Source organism: Mustelus asterias, chromosome 21 (genome assembly GCF_964213995.1).
Source record: "Mustelus asterias chromosome 21, sMusAst1.hap1.1, whole genome shotgun sequence".
NCBI classification, from domain to species: Eukaryota; Metazoa; Chordata; class Chondrichthyes; order Carcharhiniformes; family Triakidae; genus Mustelus; species Mustelus asterias.
In genome coordinates this window covers 77,913,928-77,937,069 of record NC_135821.1, presented here as the reverse complement: position 1 = coordinate 77,937,069, position 23,142 = coordinate 77,913,928, and the positions used below count along the sequence as shown (strand labels likewise).

Genomic DNA, 23,142 nt, shown 5'->3' with positions numbered 1-23,142 from the left:
CATTTAATATCTCCCTGTGCAGGAACTGGAGCATGGGAACCCTGCGGGCCCTGCTACATTCAGCATGGATTATTCTGATCGATCGGTTTGCTGTCTCCACAGGGGTGGAACTATAAGTGGGCTTCCTCTTGCGCTGTGTCTCAGTGGATGGGACTCTCATCTCTAGATCACAATGCCGTGGGTTCAAATCCCGCTGCAGGGACCTGAGTGTAAAACCCAGGCAGTTCCTCCAATGCAGTGCTGAAGGAGCACTGCACTGTCAGAGGGGCCATCTTTTGGATGAGGCATCAAATGCGGACCCTGTGTCCTCACAGGGACTTCTCTCTGGTGTCCTCACTGAACCTTACCCAACATCTCAAAGCAGATTGGTCATTGTCACGTTGCTGTTTGTGGGATCTTGCTGTGTGCCGATTGATTGCTGCATTTCCTACATAACAACAATGACTACACTTCAGAAGTATTCGATCGGCTGTAAAGCATCTGAGGATGGCCTGATGTTGCAAAAGGTGCTATATAAACACAAGTCTTTCTTTTAATCTAATGAAGCATAAATATCATTACAGCTGTTCCAGTTCAACCCGTCCATCAGTGCAGATGTGCCGAACTTTGTCTTCAATGTGATGAACGTGTACAACTAACAGAAATCAATCCTCTGGCCAATCAGGTAATGCAGAAGTTTGATTGGTGCTGGTACAACTGTGAAGCTGTGATTACCAACATGTGGGAAATCATACATGACATACACATGGGACAGGAGAGGAAGCCTGTCTGGATTAACATGATGTGGAGATGCCGGTGTTGGACTGGGGTAAACGCAGTAAGAAGTTTAACAACACCAGGTTAAAGTCCAACAGGTTTATTTGGTAGCAAAAGCCACTAGCTTTCGGAGCTCTGCACCTTCGTCAGGTGGAGTGGGAGGTCTGCTCACAAACAGGGCACAGAGACACCAACTCAATTTACAGAATAATGATCGGAATGCAGTCTTTACAGATAATCAAGTCTTAAAGGTACAGACAATGTGAGTGGAGAGAGCATTAAGCACAGGTTAAAGAGATGTGTATTGTCTCCAGACAGGACAGCCAGTGAGATTCTGCAAGTCCAGGCAAGCTGTGGGGATTACAGATAGTGTGACATGAACCCAAGAACCCGGTTGAGGCCTTCCTCATGTGTGCGGAACTTGGCTATCAGTTTCTGCTCAGCGACTCTGCGCTGTCATGTGTCGTGAAGGCCGCCTTGGAGAACGCTTACCCGAAGATCAGAGGCTGAATGCCCGTGACTGCTGAAGTGCTCCCCCACAGGAAGAGAACAGTCTTGCCTGATGATTGTCGAGCGGTGTTCATTCATCCGTTGTCGTACCATGCAGACGCTACGACAACAGGTGTCACATTATCTGTAACCCCCACAGCTTGCCTGGACTTGCAGAATCTCACTGGCTGTCCTGTCTGGAGACAATACACATCTCTTTAACCTGTGCTTAATGCTCACTCCACTCACATTGCCTGTACCTTTAAGACTTGATTATCTGTAAAGACTGCATTCCAATCATTATTCTATATATTGAGTTTGTGGCTCTGTATGCCCTGTTTGTGAACAGAACTCCACTCCACCTGACGAAGGTGCAGAGCTCCGAAAGTTAGTGGCATTTGCTACCAAATAAACCTGTTGGACTTTAACCTGGTGTTGTTAAACTTCTTACTGGATTAACATGACACAGACATGGGACAGGAGAGGAAGCCTGTCTGGACTAACGCTGATGTGGAGATGCCGGCGTAGGACTGGGATAAACACAGTAAGAAGTCTAACAACGCCCGCTTAAAGTCCAACAGGTTTATTTGGTAGCAAAAGCCACTAGCATTCGGAACAGGCTGTTCCTTCATCAGGTGGGTGGGAGTGTTTGTGATCAGAACTCCCACCCACCTGACGAAGGAACAGCCTGTTCCGAAAGCTAGTGGCTTTTGCTACCAAATAAACCTGTTGGACTTTAACCGGGTGTTGTTAGACTTCTTACTGGATTAACGCTGCCAGACTTACATTCTGAGAATATTCTGCCTACCAACCTCATACGGAGACAGTCCATGTACTCAAGGCTGGAAATAACAAGTGACTGAATGATGATAGAGTGTAAGAATATTTGATGTTTTATGAAGCAAATTGCCCTGTAGCTGAGGTTAATCCGTAGGTGCAACTTGGAGCAAGACAGTTCGGCTCTCTTTACTAATTATTATTCTTTACTAGACCAGTTGTCATTTTAAACCTTAGCCAGGTAAACGCACCACCAGGACATCCCGCCAAACAGTTTGCAAGGGTCAATCTGGTGGGTTTACAGACTTTACTCTTTAATTAACGCTGTCTGTACATCAAAGAGTGCTCTACAGCGAAGGCAACGTGAGACTCCACATATTACTCTACCTCCTGCTGATAGAAGGAGGAAAGGGGAGATTGAAATTTCTCGGTTATCAGTTACATCGCGTCCGCAGTCATACATCAAGCGAAATATTTGAACCTGTGTGTAATTTGGTAACTTAACATTTTGTAGTTAGAATTAGGTGCAGCCGAGCTTTTCATGTGGCAAAATTCACACAGAGTATTTTCTAACTCGATGTAGTCAGGTGTGATTCAAAAATTGTTCAAAAAGGGAAGGAGGCAAAATGCAGGAACCAACAGGCCAGTTAGTTTTACTTCAGTTACTGGGAATTATTAGAATCGATAGTGGAGAGATTATTAAGGAGAGAATAGCAGTGCATTTGGAAAGTCACAACCTGGTTAAGCAGAGTCAGCGTGGCTTCATGAAGGTGAAATTATGTCTGACAAATTTATTATACTGATACTTTGTTACACTCTATTATACTCTACTGATACCTCCTCAAATAACTTTAACCATCATTAGAACCAGTAGATGTTGTATATTTGGATTTTCAAAAGGCATTGCAAAAGAAAGGAGCTCATAGTGTTGGTGGTAATATTCTGGCATGGATAGAGGATTGGCTAACTCACCAAAAGCAGCAAATAGCAATAAGGAGCTCTTTTTCAGGTTGGACGGCAGTAACCAGGCGAGTGCCACAAGGATCAGTGCTGGAACCACAGCTCTTCACACTATATATATATTAATGATTTGGAGGAAGGAATGGTGTGTACTGTGGCCAAATTTGTGGATGATACAAAGGGAAAGCAGGTTGTAAGGAGGATATAAATAGTTCACAGGGAAATATTGACAGGATAAATGAGTGGGCAGAAAATTGGCAAATGGAATTCAATGTGGGAAAATGTGAGATTGTTTATTTTGGAAGAAAAAAGTGAGAAAGTGGATTATTATTTAAATGCAGAGATTTGGATTTGAGGGAGAATTTCTTCTTTCAAAGAATCTTTGGATTCTTTACCCCAGGAAGCTGTGGACGCCGAGAGTGAACATTTTCAGGGCTGAGATCAACATGTTTTTAGGTTGCAGTGGCGCAGTAATCCCGAGACCCAGGACAAGTTCTGGGGACTCAGGTTCGAATCCCGCCACGGCAGATTGTGAAATTTGAAATCAGTAAAAATCTGGAATTAAAAGTCTAATGATGACCATTGTCATAAAAACCTACCAGTTCACTTATGCCCTTGAGGGAGGGAAATCTGCCATCCTTCCCTGGTCTGCTCTACAAGTGACTCGTGATCCACAGCAATGTGGTTGACTCTCAAAGGCCCTCTGAAATGGAGGGCAGTTAGGGGTGGACATTAAATGCTGGCCCAGCCAGCGACACTCATATCCTGTGAAATGAATAAATAAAATCATTAGGGGAATTAAGGGTTACAAAGATAGGGCAGGAAAGTGGACTTAGTGAGTGTTAGATCAGTCATGATTGTAGTAAGTAGCGGAACGGGCTCGAAGTGTTGAATGGCCTACTCCTGTTCCAATTTCCTATGGTCTTACAATGAGCTGTATTAAATGCAGCCCAATGCCTCCGACAATTAGCACTCCTTCAGTAGTGTACCAGAGTTTCAGCCTCGTAATTTATGCTCAGGAACCCAGAACATCCTGACTCAGAGGTGAATGTGCTCCTGTGGGCCATTTGGTGACAGTTGAAATGTTTTAATAATTGTACAAGTAAGCTGCAGTGATTGATGTCATTATATAGCTCACCATCGAAGGAAAAATAAAACCTATCTGGGAGGAGAATGAGGAAAAATCTTCCCAAAGCATCTTTATTTTAAGATATTTGTATGGGAGGGAATTCTTCTTGGAAATAATTTCACAAAAAGTCTGAATGCAAATTCAGAATTTGTGAGAGTTAAAATTATCGATGGGATAAAATTCAGCCCTATTTTTCCCACTGAATTAAAACTGCAAATCTTGTTAAATACATTTTGTCTTTGTCTTGTCTGCTGCTCTTTGCCCACCTGTTTTGTCCCTCCCTGTATGGTTGCTCATCTCTGCAGAAGCATCAGGTTTGTCACATAATTTGCTGCTATTTCTGTGAGAACCTGTCAGTAAATGCTGCTGCGATCGCATTCCAACCAGTGTTATGTAAATTGAGTTTGTGTCTTTAAATGCCTTGTTTGTGAACAGAACTCCCACTTACCCGATGAAGAGGCAGCACTCCAAAAGCTCGTGGCTTGTGCTACAAAATAAACCTGTTGGACTTTAACCTGGTGTTGTGAGACTTCTTGCTATGCTGTCCATGACAGTTTTGTGATCATGCTCCATCAACCCTCAACCATATAAAACCCCACTATGCACCTGATGACGGGGCAACGCTCCGAAAGCTCACGCTATCAAATAAACCTGTTGGACTTTAACCCGGTGTTGCGAGACTATTTTCTGTGCCTAACCCAGTCCAACGCCAGCAACTGCTCATCTGGAGCGGAGGAGGCTGAGGGGAGACTTAATAGAGGTTTATAAAATGATGAAGGGGATAGATAGAATGAACGTTCAAAGACTATTTCCTCGGGAGGATGGAGCTATTACAAGGGGGCATAACTATAGGGTTCGTGGTGGGAGATACAGGAAGGATATCAGAGATAGGTTCTTTACGCAGAGAGTGGTTGGGGTGTGGAATGGACTGCCTGCAGTGATAGTGGAGTCAGACACTTTAGGAACATTTAAGCGGTTATTGGATAGGCACATGGAGCACACCAGGATGATAGGGAGTGGGATAGCTTGATCTTGGTTTCAGATAAAGCTCGGCACAACATCGTGGGCCGAAGGGCCTGTTCTGTGCTGTACTGTTCTATGTTCTATGACTCTCTTCCTGTGATATGCTAATCAGGACTCAGCCATTTTCCTTATCCTTACAATCAACATTAATTCCCTGTCCCCCATTGGATTGAATTGTCTCCTTTTACAAATCTGTTCATAGATTTTCTCCAAGCTTCCTCTTTATTCTTCTATAGCTTCACATCCTCCCCTACCTCCTCTAATCCTCTACTTTTGGTACTAATTGCATCCACTCCACTCCTTCAGAACTCCTCTCATGTGCAGAATGCAAGAAATGGCTGCATCTCTTTAAAATAATCATAAAATCAAATATATCGCAAAGGTTGGAGGGTTGTGTTGCTGTGTGAGTATGCCAACTGAATAAAGAAACATCGGGACACTGCAGGAGGTAGAGGTTAGAATTTCTCCCTGTGTTGCAGCTTGCAATGAAGGTCGCATGCTCATGCCATTTTACTGAAGTGGTCTAAAAATACAGGATGATTGGTGGTTCCCTGAATCTGATTTCAAATAATGGTTGGAAAGAGGAAGTTGCCTCTTTAATGTAGATCATTGCTATCTGAATAATTACCAGTAAGGAGCTTTGCCAGCCTTTGGAGTTTGACATATGTTACTGCATTTGTATCTTGCTCACATTCTGCCCTGTAGGCTATTTTCTTTTAGATGTTCAAAGCCTCGTTTTTGTACTGAAAACGCAGGTTGCCTATATATAAACCTACACTCACGTACAGCGTCTGTGACTGAAGCGAGAAATCACTCAAGGTTTACCACTAGCGCAGTAGTAAATTGTTTTACTGGTAACAGTAGAACACTGAATTGTGCACACGATTCATTCTTTCACTTGGTATCAAATCATTTTAATTGGAGTACAGTGACCTTCACTTTGCTTTCATTAGTTTGTGGACTTTGAATTAGGTACAGGAATCAGAATGATTTTTGAATAATGTGTGAAATATTTTGGCAGGTCACTAAGTACCTAAAAACTCACGGTGTTTTGAATCTATTGTGAGATTATATCACTCCCAGAATGATCATTGTCTGTGGATATGTAAAAGTTTTCTTTGAAGTGGCAGGTTAGACACAGATGGTTTCCCCTTTGATTACATTTTCCCGCTATGTTTATTCCTAAAATTGTGTAGTTTCCCTTCATGCTGCTAAGAGACAATCATATTAGCTGCTTTTCACTATTCATGGTGGAATAAAACCGTCTGAAAGCATTTCCAGAAACCATGAACCTGATCATGAAACTGCAGCTATTTTGGTGGGGCTGAGGTTTCATGTATGTTCCTGTCCACAATGTCGCTCACTATTCTGTAGGTAGCCACAGTGTTTATTTCCCCCACAACAATCAAGATGAATGACCTTTCTCTTTAGTTGGTGTAAAAATAATTGGAAACCTTTTACTGCAGCCAGCTCCTGGAAATTCCAGTCGCCTCGCCAGCACTAATTGAAATGGCTGGCTAGATGTTGACAAGCGGGTAGTGATTGGCAGAGTGGCTCCATTGTGTTGAGGATTCAGAATCAGGCCTTCAAAGGCTGGTGCAGTCTGGGGAAAAGTTAGCTTGAGGAGGAGGATAGTGGATTTACAGGAGGGCTGGACACTGAGTACATCAGGGGACCAGGTCACTTTGTGTAGTCCTGGCTGCCTGTTACCCCCATAGAAATTAATAGACACTTAATTTGAGGCTCCTCCTTGACTGGACTGCAGCTAAGATTGGTGCAGCTCTGCCCAGTCCTGTCCTTAAATGGCAATTAAAGATTTGCATATTTAAAGGGCCTAGAAGGAAGGGTAAAAGTCAGCTGTCCTGTAGTCGCCCCTTTGAAAGTGATGGCTGCAGGAGACCTGATATAACCATGAGGATGAAGAATTTCCCAATCTGTTTCCACTAGACAGATTCAGTTGAAGTCTCGACATACTCAGAGTAGTGTTGATAAAGCAAATGGTATATGCTGATCCAAAAAGTCAGAGGGAGAATGTACAATGTGTTTGTTTAGTTCTGATCACCAAGATTCAAGAGAGATATTTAGAGGCAGTTCAAAGTAGAACCGACACTAATTCCCAATGTCGAAAGGACTGAATTATGGAACAGATTAGAGAAATCAAGGTTTTGTAGTCATGCAAGGAGCCAATTGCTGAGAGATCTTCCGGGGTGTGCAAGATAGAGAACTTAGAGATAAGATAAATCCAGCAATCTATTTCAAATTAAACCATCACAGTAAGGCCAGGTTCAAGTACATAAAAGACAAATTAAAACTCATCAGGAAATTTTTTACTCTGTGTGATCAATAAATGGATTGGGTGGCTGGGTAGAGCGGTGGAGTTGCAGTTGGTGTAATGAAAACAGATGAAATTTAGCTTAGACAAGTGTAATGTCCTACACACAGGAATAAAAAATAGATGGAGTTTCAGTGGACCCTAAAATAAACAGGCCCAAATAATGCAGGGGAGCAACTTACAAAGCCAATATGATGTTGAGCTACACTGGCAGAACAGAATAGTGTTAGAGTCCTGGACCTGAACCCCAAGGTACATTATGCAACCAGACTAGACCCCAACAATCTTTCTATTTTAGCACAAATGTGAGGAAAGGATACTTGCCTCCAGGATTAATTCCACTGACCAATTAAGGATCTTTTTATCAAAACCAGCCTTATTCATAATACAGTTTATGAATAACTCTAACAAAATGAAATAGTTTAACTCATAACATTGAATAATCTTTAAACATGAAAATAAATTATTCTTAATTTCTAACTTATCACTATTTCAGTTCCAAGTAAGCAACAGTCATCCCATAGACTTTAACTCTACTTTAAATACAGTTGGCAAGCTTGCTTTACATTGTGGTAACAGTCATGAAGGTCCCAGAGAGACTTTTCAGACAGAGAGAGAGAGAGAGAGCAGCTTGTAGGCTTTTATCTTTAAACAGCCCTCTCTAGCTACTGAACACATAAAGAAAACTGTTTTTCTGCTACAAACCCAGCTCTTCTCACTTCTGGTATCACATGACTATATGACCTTGGATACCTAACTCACCTTCCATTACTTTCATCAAAAATAAATCCCAGGGTCCCCTCTAGTTATAAACACAAAGCAATTTGCTATATTCTAAGTAATCACTACGGGGTTAAAATGAGTAATTATCCTGCTTTCCAGCATCTGCTGAATTCCCTCCAAACATATTGACTGTTTTGAGAGCAAAATCACTGAACTTCAAACACTCTTCAAAAGTAGAAAATATATCCACAGCATAATGTCATCACAATAGAGAGATAGTGATTAAACTTCCTTGTGCTCAGGTCAGATAAACAGGAACACTGCACCAATCACCGTCTCCAAAGCCGGAAACATTCCAGTGCTGAAGGCAATATAGAGAAGGACTATGAGACCGTGTCGAGGGTCTGGGTTTGGAGAGCTGCAGAAACTTGGATATTTTAGCTATTTTAGGAAGTTTAAAGCCTGGAATAGTTTAAGAAATAATTGACTTCGCTATGAGTTTGGGGCAGTTAGATTTCATTCAAATCTTAATTATCTTATGCTTTAAGAAAAAGTTGGACTTTAGGATCTTTCTGGTTAGCTGAGCTATGATAGTTTGAATCGTGTTCAAAGAATCCCTATAGTGGAGAAGGAGGCCATTTGGCCCATCGAGCCTGCACCAACCATAATCCCACCCAGGCTCTATCCCCGTAACCCCGCGTATTTACCCTGCTAATCCTCCCGACACTAAGGGACAATTTTAACATGGCCAATCCACCTAACCTGCACATCTTTGGACTGTAGGAGGAAACTGGAGCACCCAGAGGGAACCCATGTGGACACGAGGAGAATGTGCAAACTCCACACAGACAGTTGACCAAGGCTGGAATTGAACCCGGATCCCTGGTGCTGTGAGGCAGCAGTGCTAACCACTGTGCCACCATGTCGCACTCCCTATCTATGTCTACACTGTGATGAAGACTAAAAACTAATGTCACAGAATTAAAGATATGAAATCTGAGAAAAAAATTAACATGATAACATTAACCGTACATAGCAAAAACAAACACTTAGAAAATACAAAAACATGAATACTTTAATTTAATTTTACTCTTCTTTTCCTCCCTATATGTCCTCTTTGATTCCTATTTTCATCATTTTAATATTCATTAACCTAATCAATTATATTTTTGTTTTTAGAAAATAACCCATTTCTCTTGGCGTTCACCGCTGGTTTTTGAGATGCTGCAAATTTAATCAGGTTTTGCTTAAAGTTGATGCCAACCGTTTCTGTTTTGGCTGCTTGAAAGTCAAATTAAAGAATTAAACACTACTAACTAGTCACCTGAATCTTATGAAAGCAGATCCCTGTGTAAGTACTGCTATTAGCAACCTTCAGAGCAACCACACTTGGACAGATTATCTCATCTGAAGTATATCAAGAGTTAAAAAATTAAAATAAGTTTAGGAAGGAAAATGCATCAAACCTCTGGAACTTAGAAAGATAATAAAAACAATGGACAGGACTGGGGTGGCATGGTGGTTAGCACTGCTGCCTCACAGCACCAGTATATATATATGATTTGGAGGAAAATATAGCTGGTCTGATTAGTAAGTTCGCAGATGACACAAAAATTGGTGGAGTTGCGGATAATGAAGAGGATTGTCAGAGGATGTAGCAAGATATAGACCGGTTGGAGACTTGGGCGGAGAAATGGCAGATGGAGTATGATCTGAACAAATGTGAGATAATGCATTTTGGAAGGTCCAGTGCATGTAGGAATTATACAGTAAATGGCAGAACCCTTAAGAGTATTGACAGGCAGAGGGATCTGGGCGTACATGTCCACCGATCACTGAAAATGGCAACGCAGATGGACAAGGTAGTGAAGAAGGCACACAGAATGCTTGCCTTCAGCATTCGGGGCATTGAATTTAAAAATTGGCAGGTCATGCTGCAGCTGTACAGAACCTGAGTTAAGCATCATTTAGAAATTGTGTACAATTCTGGTTGCCACACTATCAGAAGGATGTGGATGCTTTGGAGAGGGGACAGAAGAGGTTTACCAGGACGTTGCCTGGTCTGGAGGGTATTAGCTATGAGGAGAGGTTCGATAACTGGAACGATGGAGCTTGAGGGGTGACCTGATAGAGGTTTATGAGCGGCATGGACAGAGTGGATAGTCAGATGCTCTTTCCTAGGGTAGAAAAGTCAAGTACTCGGTGACATTGGTTTAAGGTGCGTGGGGAAAAGTTTAGAGGAGATGTGCGAGGCAAGTTTTTTACACAGAGGGTGGTGAATGTCTGGGACGTGCTGTCCGGGGAGGTGGTGGGAGCAGGTACGATAGCAGCATTTAAGGGGCAACTAGACAAATACATGAATAGGATGGGGATGGAAGGATACGGACTTCGTAAGTGCATACGGTTTTAGTTTAGGCAAGCATCATGATCGGTGCAGGCTTGGAGGGCCGAAGGACCTGTTCCTGTGCTGTACTGCTCTTTGTCGTTCTTTGCTGGACCTGGGTTCAGTTCTGGCCTTGGGTGGCTGTCTATGTGGAGTTTGTGTGTTCGCCTCGAGTGGGATTTTCCGATCTCACCCGAGCGGCATTTCCATTGTCCACCCCTCGCCCGCTCCAATTCTGTGACAGGTCGGGCGGTAGAATTCCGGTGCACGTGTCTACGTGGCTTTCCTCTGAGTGCTCCGGTTTCCTCCCACAGAGGGGAATTAGTGGCGTAAGTACATGGGGATACATGGATAGGGCCTGGGTAAGATGCTTTGCTGGAGTGCCAGTGCAGGCTCGATGGGCCGAATGGCTTCTTTCTGCACTGTAGGGATTCTGTGATGATGAAGTGGTCCTTGGTCAGCACAAATCCCCAATGAATCTTTAAAATTTCTTGGAGCTTCGACTGAACCAAACTCTCCAATAAGACGTGCTGAAATTTAGAATTAGTTGGTGTTGGTGTTAAACTCTCTGATAGGCAGGTGGTGAAGAATGAAACCAGAGCCAATCTTTATTTAGTTTAGATCTATTCACAGAGTGAAACACATACCTCCGAACTCAACCCCCACCCCAGTGTCAGTAAGCACCTCTTTATCTTATTTTGGGTAGAACGATAAACTAAACAAATTAATTAATTAACAGCCTCTTAAATGGGAAAAAAATAGACAAGACACCCTGGCCTCCTTGAGACATGGAATCAGGTTGAGCCTGATGCATTACACTAAGAAGGCACGCAGTATCAGTATCTCCTCAAATAACAACCCAGTCAATGCCCTCCACCTGCTTAAAGTTAACCACAATACAATAAACAATGGGATAGAAGATCACCAATGATATTATTGAATGGTGGAGCGGGTTTAAATGCCACAATGCCTACTTCTGCTTTTATTTCTAAATGTTGTGTTCATCTGAGAATGGATTACTCTTGAATTTGAGTCCTGGGTATGTACAGACTCCAGCAACAGTGAATTACTCCACAGGCAATTAATAAATACAATGGCAACGCAAAAGGGGCAGGGGGCAGTTATTCGAAATGAGACGCATGACCACAAAATGATTGAAACATTAGCAGAAGTAGAGGGGAGAAAGTGTGTTGTAATCAAGGGGTACAGTTAGTGGGAACAATAGTACAAGGAATCCAAAGATACGTGTGTAAATGGGAGCTGGAAAATTGGTAACTGTTGCTTAAATGGTGCAAAGGAGAGTTCTCAAATCAAACATGTACATAAAGGTGTTTGCTTCAAATGTTTGCTCTCAATACCAATGCTCTACCATAAGAAATACTGCTGCTCATTATTATTCTCAGACAGAGATGCAGCACGTAGATTTAAACTGCTGAGGTGATACAGTGCATTTGAATGGTATTGACCCTTGATACTGAACTGGGCAGTACAATGACAGGGCCTCTGTGATGTGAGCAAATGACTGTAGCTGTTCTTGGCCTCAGTTGCTGTTGACTAAAGGAAAGTGAAACTTTGTACTTATCCTGACGTGAAACAGAATTCCACTGACTGGTCCCCAACCGTCAGTGTAATTTCCAAAGATTAAAACTCAACGGGCAGCTCTTTCTGATCTTGGGAAGTGAAAAATCTGTGTAACGGGCTGCATAAGATTTGTCTTTGCGTAAGCATTAAAACAAATTTGCTGCTTCTTTGTCACAGTTGCAGCAGCTGCATCAGTGGAGCCACCTCTTCCAAACACTGACCCAGGCAGCTCTTGGACATTTAATGCATCTAGGGGTGGCACGGTGGCACAGTGGTTAGCACTACTGCCTCACAGCTCAAGGGACCTGGGTCCGATTCCCGGCTTGGGTGACTGTGTGGAATTTGCACGTTCTCCCTGTGTCTACGTGTGTTTCCTCCAGGTGCTCCGGTTTCCTCCCACAATCCAGAGATGTGCGAGTTAGGTGCATTGACCATGCTAAATTGCCCTTACTGTCCCGGAATGCGTAGGTTAAAGAGATTAGCGGGATAAATATGTGGGGATAGGGCCAAGGTGGGATTGTTGTTGGTGCAAACTCGATGGGCCGAATGGCCTCCTTCTGCACTGTAAAGATTCTTTGATACTCTGCTGCTACTATGTGGAGTGGTGAGAAAGACCACAGTGCAAGAGCCAAGGGATGATGGAATCACTCCCAAATTAATTCCAAAGTTTGCAGCAACATTGCGACACTTTAAAATCCAGTTTTTGCTAAGAGAAAGTGGGAAGCAGGAACGAACTGATCGCAACTCTCAACTTTTAACATGTTAACACTTTGCATTGAGCTGAAACTTCATGGGTTGTTGGCAAATCTAAAGAGCCTTTTAATTATGGATTAGAATACCAAAGAATGATAGAATGGTTTCAGTGTAAAAGGAGGGCATTCTGCAATTCCAGAGTATGCTGCCTCTCTGAAAGAACAATTTATTTCGTCTCGCTTCTCCAACTTTTCCTTCTACCCAGGGAATATTTATTCTCTCAGGTGTTTATCCAAATTTTGGAAAAGCACAATTGACTGCCTCCACCGCACTCTCAGACAGTACATTCCAGATCCTAACCACTCGCTGTGTGAATCTGTCTCCACCATACTCTCAGACAGTACATTCCAGATCCTAACCACTCGCTGTGTGAATCTGTCTCCACCACACTCTCAGACAGTACATTCCAGATCCTACCCACTGGCTGTATGAATCTGTCTCCTCCACACTCTCAGACAGTACATTCCAGATCCCAACCACTCACTGTGTGAATCCGTATCCACCACACTCTCAGACAGTACATTCCAGATCCTAACCACTCACTGTGTGAATCTGTCTCCACCACACTCTCAGACAGTACATTCCAGATCCTAACCACTCGCTGTGTGAATCTGTCTCCTCCACACTCTCAGACAGTACATTCCAGATCCTAACCACTCACTGTGTGAATCTGTCTCCACCACACTCTCAGACAGTGCATTCCAGATCTTAACCACTCGCTGTGTGAATCTGTATCCACCACACTCTCAGACAGTACATTCCAGGTCTTGACCACTCGCTGTGGGAATCTGTCTCCACCACACTCTCAAACAGTACTTTCCAGATCCTAACCACTCGCTGTGTGAATCTGTCTCCATCACACTCTCAGACAGTGCATTCCAGATCCTAACCACTCACTGTGTGAACCTGTCTCCTCCACACTCTCAGACAGTACATTCCAGATCTTAACTACTCGCTGTGTGATGACATTTTACCTGATGTCTCCATTGGCTCTTATAGCCAATCACTTTAATTCACTGTCCTCTGATCCTCAACCTTTCTGTCAATGGGAGCAGTTTCTTTCCCCCAGCTCTGTCCAGATCCCTCATGATTTTGAGCCCCTTTCAAATCTCCTCTCAAGCTTCTCCTCTCCAAGGAGAACAAGCCCAGCTTCTCCACACAGCTGACTTCAATCTGATTTGATTTATTATTGCCACATATATTGGGATACAGTGAAAAGTATTGTTTCTTGCGCACTATACAGACAAAACATACCGTTCATAGAATAAATAGGGGAGACGGAAAGGAGAGAGTGCAGAATGTGGTGTGACAGTCATAGCTCGGGTGCAGAGAAAGATCAACTTAATGCGAGGTACGTCCATTCAAAAGTCTGACAGCAGCAGGGAAGAAGCTGTTCTTGCGTGGGTTGGTACGTGACCTCACACATTTGTACCTTGTCTCTCATCTCTAGAAATAGCTTCAATATATTTAGTCAAGAACAAAACTCATGCTCAAAATCAATTAAATACAAGGTCAAGGTCATTGGTTGCTCTTAACATCACGATTTATAAAACTATGTCCCCTTCTTCCACCCACCCACCCTACATACAGCAGTCAGAGGGTGAGTCATTGTGAGCTGCTGTGTTGGACCTGCTTTACTCTGTTAATAGAGAGACACTGCAGTTCTGAGAACAGCTCGTATGCTTATCTTTCTGCTTAGGGCTTGGAATGTGTTATAGATGAACTTGCAGCTGACAGAAGAAAGAAAACAAGTTCTAAATATTAAGAGTGAGATTAATGAGATATCTCCAGTGTCACTTTCTCATTGTTACTGTTCATTTCAAAATGTTAAATATGATAAAAAGATTAGTCCTAAAAAAAGCGAGGTCATGTCAGTGAAATGTCACCTCCCTTCTCCCATCCAGTAACTATGGTATTAAGCTGAAGTCTGTGGTGTTACACTGTCTCCACTGGCTGTGGCTGTCTTCTTCATTGCTTTTTGTGAAAGTGGGAGCAGACGATGAAATGAGTATTCGGGATCGAAGGAGCCCGAGGGGAAAGTTCTCCGAATAACGTTGCAAAAAGGACAGGTGGGATCACCAACGGGGGGGGGGGGGGGGGGGGGGGAAATAAATAAAACAAGAGGACATCAGGGAAGAGCTCAGGGGGCCTGTGCACTGTGGCGAGACTGTGGAATTGTCAGCTTGTATTAAATCAAACATCCAGTGCATTTGCCAAATGGCCAGTGACCAACAATAATTTCATCCTGATGGAAGTACCATTGTTTTTGCAAATGCAGTTAGTAATTTACCCTCAACTGAACACAAGGAATAGATTACAGAGAATGTCAACAAACTGCATGACAACCGGGTGAGGCGTAACGCAAAGAGAAATGGAACCTGCATTGGAAGATTTATGATCCTCACCTGTCCTCGAGAAGGCTCAAAGCAGCCCATTCAAACATTGATCAACATTTTTTTTTTAACAATGTTATTTTCAAATGCAAAATATCACAGCATTGACAACAAGTTGCAGCCCATCATGGCAGCGAAAGATACATAATCAGCAAGTGAAGAAACCGCTAACGCACTGTCAATTATGTGAGTAGGATGCATTGCACCGAAAGCTGTAGATTTTAGAATCCGGTTTAAAACATCAGGTGTTATTTTCACATGAAGCAAAGCCAAGTCCTAAACTACTCCAGGTTGTGGTGAGGTGCGCTTGCACTAGTGAAACCTCAGCTTAACCTGCAGCTCCTGGGTTTAAAGGCAATCGACTGACTTCAGGTCAGTGCTGGGCTGAGCACAATATCTTTATTTGACATTCGTTTCACATTGTAACGAGCTGGATTTATGTTTGAATCGTAAGGAAAATTTCATATGTGATCAGTAAATTAACTTGTACCTGGTGTTCCGAATCCGCTTTATGAGCAAAAGCTTGCTGCGACCCGGTGAAAAAATCATTGTGAATGTTTTTTTGTTCAGAAAGCATGTTGAGGAACTTGTGGGTAAATATTATACTGTGCAACCGAGTGATTTTACACAAGTGTGTTCACATTTTAGCATTGTAATTCCCAGATTTACATTGGAGGTCAATGCATACCCTAGATAAAATGTTATTTGAATATATGTTGTAGATATTTACTGCAAGATAGACATCTCCTTAGGTGCTATTTTAATTACCCTGAAGTACACCTGGATTCACCATGATGGGAGACGTCTGTTATTCCTAGCTGAGGCAACGTCACCCAAAGGCAATTAACCTGTTTTTCGTAGAATTTCTTAGAATTCGTACAGTCAAAAGGAAGCTATTCAGCCCATTGAATCTGCACGGACTCTGACAGTATCTTACCCAGGCCCTTTCCCCCACCCTATCCACACATTTACCATGACTAATCCATCTAACTTACACATCTTGGGACACAAAGGGGCAATTTAGCATGGCCAATCCACCTAACCTGTACATCTATGGAGTGTGGGAGGAAATCGGAGCACCCGGAGGCAACCCATGCAGACACGGAGAGGATGTGCAAACTCCACACAGAGAATCATCCAAGGCTGGAATGGAACCTGGGTCCCTGGAGCTGTGAGGCAGCAGTGCCACCGTGCCGCCAAAACTGTCCTTGAGAAGGAGGTGGTGAGCTGCCTTTCTTGAACTGCTGCAGCCCCTGTGGTATAGGTACTCACTCTGAGTTCTTACAGGCCTTTGGGACTTAATAAAAGGTAAAAACCATATCTAGCAGCCTCATGGTAAGCATGTATCCAATCTTTCCCAATTCAGTATGCGCGTCTGACATTTCCGTCCAATCCGGAATCTATGTTCAACTTTGAAGATACAAAGTTCAAATAAAACCTGATATATTTATTTGGAGAAAAACATTCAGAGGCTATTTTGTTCAGAACCTAGAACTGTTTTCTATTTGAATTAATTGACATTGACTTATTACTATTAATTGGACTAATACAGGAGTTATCACAGAGCCAAGAGAAGGAGTAGAATTAATATAATTATGCAATTGTTATAAATTAGCATAATTATGCGGCATGGCAGCACAGCGGTTAGCACTGCTACCTCACAGTGCCAGGGACCTGGGTTCAATTCCTGGCTTGAGTCACTGTCTGTGCGGAGTCTGCATGTTCTCCCTGTGTCCGCATGGGTTTCCTCCGAGTGCTCCGGTTTCCTCCCACTGTCCGAAAGATGAGCTGGTTGGGTGCATTGGCCATGCTAAATTCTCCCTCAGTGTACCCGAACAGGCACCGGAGTGTGGCAACTAGAGGATTTTCACAGTAACTTCATTGCAGTGTTGATTTGATTTATTTATTATTGTCACATGTATTAACATACAGTGAAAAGTATTGTTTCTTGCGCGCTGTATAGACAAAGCATACCGTACATAGAGAAGGAAACAAAAGAGTGCAGAATGTAGTGTTACAGTCTTACCTAGAGAAAGATCAACTTAATGCAAGGTAAGTCCATTCAAAGGTCTGACAGCAGCAGGGAAGAAGCTGTTCTTGAGTCGGTTGGTACATGACCTCAGACTTTTGTATCTTTTTCCCGACGGAAGAAGGTGGAAGTGAGAATGTCCGGGGTGCGTGGTGTCCTTAACTATGCTGACTGCTTTGCCGAGGCAGCGGGAAGTGTAGACAGAGTCAATGGATGGGAGGCTGGTTTGCGTGATGGATTGGGCTATATTCACGAACTTTTGTAGTTCCTTGTTGTCTTGGGCAGGGCAGGGGCCCATACCAAGCTGTGATACAACCAGAAAGAATGCTTTCTATGGTGCATCTGTAAAAGTTGGTCAGAGTCGTAGCTGACATGCCAAATTTCCTTAGTCTTCTGAGAAAGTAGAGGCGTTGGTGGGCTTTCTTAACTATAGTGTCGGCATGGGGGGACCAGGACAGGTTGTTGGTGATCTGGACACCTAAAAACTTGAAGCTCTCGACCCTTTCTACTTCATCCCCATTGATGTAGACAGGGGCATGTTCTCCTTTACGCTTCCTGAAGTCGATGACAATCTCCTTCATTTTGCTGACATTGAGGGAGAGATTATTGTTGCCGCACCAGTTCACCAGATTCTCTATCTTATTCCTGTACTCTGTCTTGTCATTGCTTGGGATCCGACCCACTACGGTGGTGTCATCAGCAAACTTGAAAATCGAATTGGAGAGGAATTTGGCCGCACAGTGATAGGTGGATAAGGAGTATAGTAGGGGGCTGAGAACACAGCCTTGTGGGGCACTGGTGTTGAGGATGATCATGGCGGAGATGTTGTTGCCTATCCTTACTGATTGTGGTCTGTGAGTTAGGAAGTTCAGGATCCAGTCGCAGAGGGAGGTGCCGAGGCCCAGGCCACGGAGTTTGGAGATGAGTTTCATGGGAATAATAGTGTTGAAGGCTGAGCTGTAGTCAATAAATAGGAGTCTGACATAGGTGTCCTTTTTACCTAGTGCTGCAGGGTTGAGTGCAGGGCCAGGAAAATGGCGTCTGCTATGGACCTGTTGCAGCGATAGGCAAACTGTAGTGGATCCAGGTACATTGTAGGCTGGAATTGATTCGTGCCATGACTAACCTTTCGAAGTACTTCATAATGATGGATAATGTGAGCCAATGTAATGTAAGCGTTAATGTGACACTAATAAATAAACTTTAAACTTTTAAGTCACAATAGGGCAGAACAGATGGGACATGATTCTTTATGTAAGACTGGCTTTCTCCTCCATTCTTGTTTTCCTTCCAAAGTGAGAAAGAAGCCTTTACATTTCTTTATTAGGAGTGATTACCCAGTTAGTATTTGTTCAGTTCTTATCCCTGATACACAAATATATGAACAATATGAGGTCAGTTATTAAATTGGGTGCACCAGTTTACATGAACACAAATGGTTATATCATTTGTTAAAATAAGGAAATTGCTTTCATGATAGACAATGGGGTTGTTGCAGGCATCCTTGTGTCCCTGACCCCAAGCAGATTGTGCTGTGGCTGAGATCTTCCTGTGTGTCCAATTGGGACTGGGAGCCAGATCAACTCAACAAGCATACCCAGTGTAAAGCCAGCCTTCTCTTCCTGCTTTGAATGTGCTGAACAGCAGGATTCAACAAACCAGCAAGTGCAGCTGTTTCCTGGTTACAACTTAACGTCGCTTACACTTCTCAGAATCGTGTGGAAGGACTTTTACAGTATAGATCATGATCTCATAATCAGTGATACATCATTTCCCTTCCTCACATCTTCCAAAGCGCTGGAATTCTCAGATCACTGCATGGATTGAAAATTGAAAGGAGCATTTTGGTTTTGGTGAATATAAAATGGATAGAACTTTTCTAATGGCCCACATAGACCTCGGGTTCCAATAACCAGTTAGCAACCTGTCTGGGACAGGCAGAAATGTGCTGGGGTACATACAGAATAACTGTTAGCTGTTTGTTAGGTAAGTAAATGAACTTTTAACTTTCTCGTTGCTGTCATTCGGAGCAGAATCTACAATGAACTGGTTGTATTAACAGAGGCATCTGGCTTGTTAAAATTAAAAACTGCCGAACAACAGAAAGTTATCCGGGTAATAATATTAATGTGAATTACTGATCATTTTACTGATTATTGGTCTTGCAATAAAATTCAATTAGACAGTAATATTTTTACCTGATGATTTCAACAAAAGACATTTCAAAACTACCTGAAATCACTTTTCTAAAGTTACCAAGCCTTCCCTGTTTTTCTGTCCTATTTGAGAATGAAATGGGGGCAGTTACGATCTGCACTGAAGTCTCAGGCAGTTTTCGACACATGTTTTAAAGCATATCCTGTTGATTTCAATGTTGTACAGAATGCGTGTTTTTCCTGTACTTAGAGTGAAGGGCTACATCTGAATGTTTTACTAACAGTGAGAGGCTGCGGTGCTTAAGAGTCACTCACCATTTATACACCGTCTTATCATTACTGCTGCATTATCCTCATAAGATTGTCTATATTTTCATTATTTTTCCTATAAACATTCAATTTCCATGGGGAAATGAGAAGAGATCAAGAGAATTAATTAAACTGTTTCCATATTTCCTTTATATATATGTTCCTTTATGTTTCCCCAAATCTAAGATTATCTATTCATTTTTTTTCTTATTCCAGTAAACTTTTCCTGACTTTTCGTTGCTTGTTGGTTTTTTTTCCACAGTTCACTTCATTCCCCTCAATTTTTTATGTCTTTTTTAATGTTCACCACCCGGATCCCAGTTGTTCTGAACAGAATAAAACCATTCCCAAGCGCACACAGAAACCTATGAGCAAATATGCCATTTTGCAAAGGCCCAGAAATTGCTGGGTAAATAAGTGAGTTCATGAATTCCCGCTCTCATGAGTGGGTGAAAGCAGTGACATGAGTTCTAATTCAACCGAAATTACTCGTCGACTTGCCAGTTCCACTGTTACTCTCACCAAACGGAAAGAAGTTTCTGGCTTGCCGTGAACCATTCACGTGTGTTATGAAATTAGTGGATTTTATGAGGTTAAGACAATTAATTTTGCTGCAACCACTTAGGGCTGGTAATTTCCCTGTGAGGACAACCTGTCTGATGTGTGGTCCTGACATATCACTCAATCTCAGACAGGCAGAAAGGGAAACAATGAAACTCTGGAGCCTTTCTTCCACAAGTAGTAAATTCTACTTAGAGACTTATTTAAATTTAAATTAGAATAAAGTTTTTAAAATATTTCCAGTCACTTCTCTCTCTCAATTCGTTCTCTTTCTTTCCCTCTCTTTATTTCTCTTTTTGTCTGTAATTTGAGGCGAATTCACCTTTCCTTCTCCACCTGGCTATGTTTCTTTTCCTATTTTAAAATCTAATTAGTTAATGATACAGACCTTTGCACCCAATGATTAATGAGATTCCGGGTGACCTGTTGACCTCACTGTCCTGTTATCAATTTGAATTTAGAATCCATAGAGTCCCTACAGTGCAGAAGGAGGCCATTCGGCCCATTGAATCTGCATCGACAACAATCCCACCCAGGCTGTATGACTGTAACCTCACGTATTTACTCTGCTAATCCCCTGACATTAAGGGGCAATTTAGCACGGCCAATCAATCTAACCCACACATCTTTGGCATGTGGGAGGAAACCGGAGCACCCGGAGGAAACCCACGCAGACATGGGGAGAACGTGCAAACTCCACACAGACAGTGACATGAGGCGGGAATTGAACCGAGGTCCCTGGTACTGTGAGACAGCAGCACTAACCACTGTGCCACCGTGATGCACTGTTCCACAAACAAGCCATGAGATAAATGATCATTTTGATTTGATTTGATTTGTTATTGTCACATGTATTAACATACAGTGAAAAGTATTGTTTCTTGCGTGCTATGCAGACAAAACATACCATTCATAGAGAAGGAAAGGAGAGAGTGCAGAATGTAGTGTTTCAGTCATAGCTAGGGTGTAGAGAAAGATCAACTTAATACGAGGTAGGTCCATTCAAAAGTCAGATAATCTCTTTTTAGTTCTGTGGGTTGAGAGATGAAATTTGGCCGTCACAGTGTGAGAACTCACTTTTCTTCAAATAGTTCCTGCAGGGGCAGATGGAGTCTCACACCGTTTGAAATGTAGAGCGACATTATTTCCAAAGGTTTTAAAAATTGGTAATAATAAGAGAGACTGTTCAGTGCTGAGCAAGCTTGCTGAGGATTTCATATTCTCATTTGAATTCTGCATGGTGTTGAGTTTGTTAATCAGCTGGTAATACATCCTAGATTTTCCCTCCAGTGCTTCCTCCCACCCCATCACTTTCCATGTTTTCCTCATTGAGCCACTTGAGCAGGATTCTGGGATGTTTTTCCCTCTCTATCCAAATGTAGGGCAAGAGACACTTGAGAATATTTGTCCAGCTTTGCATCATACATTATACCCTCAGTTTTGCATTTTGAGCAATGCTACAGCAACCCATGTCTGCAGCACAAGAAGTAGACATACTTCATACTGCAAGGCTTACACTGAATAGACAACTGGGAACCTCGCAGCTGATTTTTCACCTGCAACTGTTGCATGTAAGGTCCATGTAAAGTCCGAAAGATGTGCCGGTTAGGTGCATTGGCCGTGCTAAATTCTCCCTCAGTGTACCCGAACAGGTGCCGCAGTGTGGCGACTAGGGGATTTTCACAGTAACTTCACTGCAGTGTTAAAGTAAACCTAATTGTGACTAATAAATAAACTTAAAACTTATTAGTGGGCGAATGCCTCACAAAACCTAACTTTCTGTATTGTGAATTAATTTTCACCGAGTCAAGAATTGCATCATTCCACATTGTGTTTGTTTATCTCTCCACGAATCTTCAGTCCTGTTCCTAACTGCGTGTTCTTTCAACCACCTTTTTTCCAACCATGTTAAGTCACACGGCGTTAATTGGATATTTGTTGCTGTTACCTGAAAATTTGGGGGAGAAATGGGGTTAATTTTAATGAGCGTTTATATAAGTTTACAGAATTTCTCCAAAGTCCATGGGTCTTGGGCTGAAGTTACTGCAGATGTTCAGGAGAATCTTGGCAGGATTGAAAACCAAAACTTGTTAATTTTATATAGATTTTTTTAGTTCCTGCATTGCCAATCCAAGTGATTTTACATTCTTACATTAGCATGATTCATTCTTTTTAATATTTTTAAAATCCTGGAGCATGTCTCTATTTTCCTCTAATAAAGTAAGTTCAGTGCTGTGAGTTTCTCTTTGTGAGTCTCTCAGATCCTTAAGATCCAGAACAGTAGGATCCTGCTCTTCGCTGGGTTGTCGGGGGGAGGTGGGAGGGGTGGGGGGGCGGGGGGTGGGGGTGGATCCAAAGCATTTCACCCCTGGTCAATCTGTCAACAAGACTTGGTGCTTCTTGTGGCAAATATGTGTTGCAAGAACAGATGTCCCCGGTCAGCTCCCTCAGTTAGGACTGGATAAGAGAGGGGGGAAAACCGACAAGGACAAGTCAGTCTTCAACAGTATCCATTTGAATGGTTCCTTTTAAGCTAGCTGTCATGTGCGGCAGTGTGCAGTGAACCCTACGCTAGCTGTGGTCACTGCAGAGAGCAGCTCTTTAGAAAATAACTGATCTCAATCTCAGTAGTATAAATAAGAGAGGTTAAGTGCAGTGGCACGGAATGCAGCTGGTACAGAGTGGAATTACCGTGGCTTTGGTGAGTAAGGGAATTCAGAGAGGATGGGGGAGGGGGGGGAAGTGCTCTTTCCTTTTTCCATTTCTATCTCAGGTGCCAGGAGACCAG

At 42.6% G+C, this 23,142-nt stretch overlaps 1 protein-coding gene across 14 annotated transcripts in view; it reads left to right on the top strand.

The window, feature by feature from the left end:
* The window catches only part of LOC144509438 (proto-oncogene tyrosine-protein kinase Yrk-like), a 315,669-nt gene that overhangs the window by 182,708 nt on the left and 109,819 nt on the right, over positions 1-23,142 (top strand). For 8 of the 14 annotated variants that reach the window (XM_078238326.1, XM_078238327.1, XM_078238319.1 and 5 more), the window contains one exon: positions 564-664. The exons of 3 other annotated variants lie outside the window; for them this stretch is intronic. Coding sequence is in view for 3 of the 11 variants with exons in the window: in XM_078238317.1 (XP_078094443.1) it covers positions 19,272-19,314 (43 nt within the window). In the remaining 8 variants the exon portion in view is untranslated. Of the gene's footprint in view, positions 1-563; positions 665-18,891; positions 19,315-23,142 lie in introns of those variants that run through there. 3 more of the 14 variants (XM_078238317.1, XM_078238318.1, XM_078238331.1) reach the window with 3 other exon arrangements.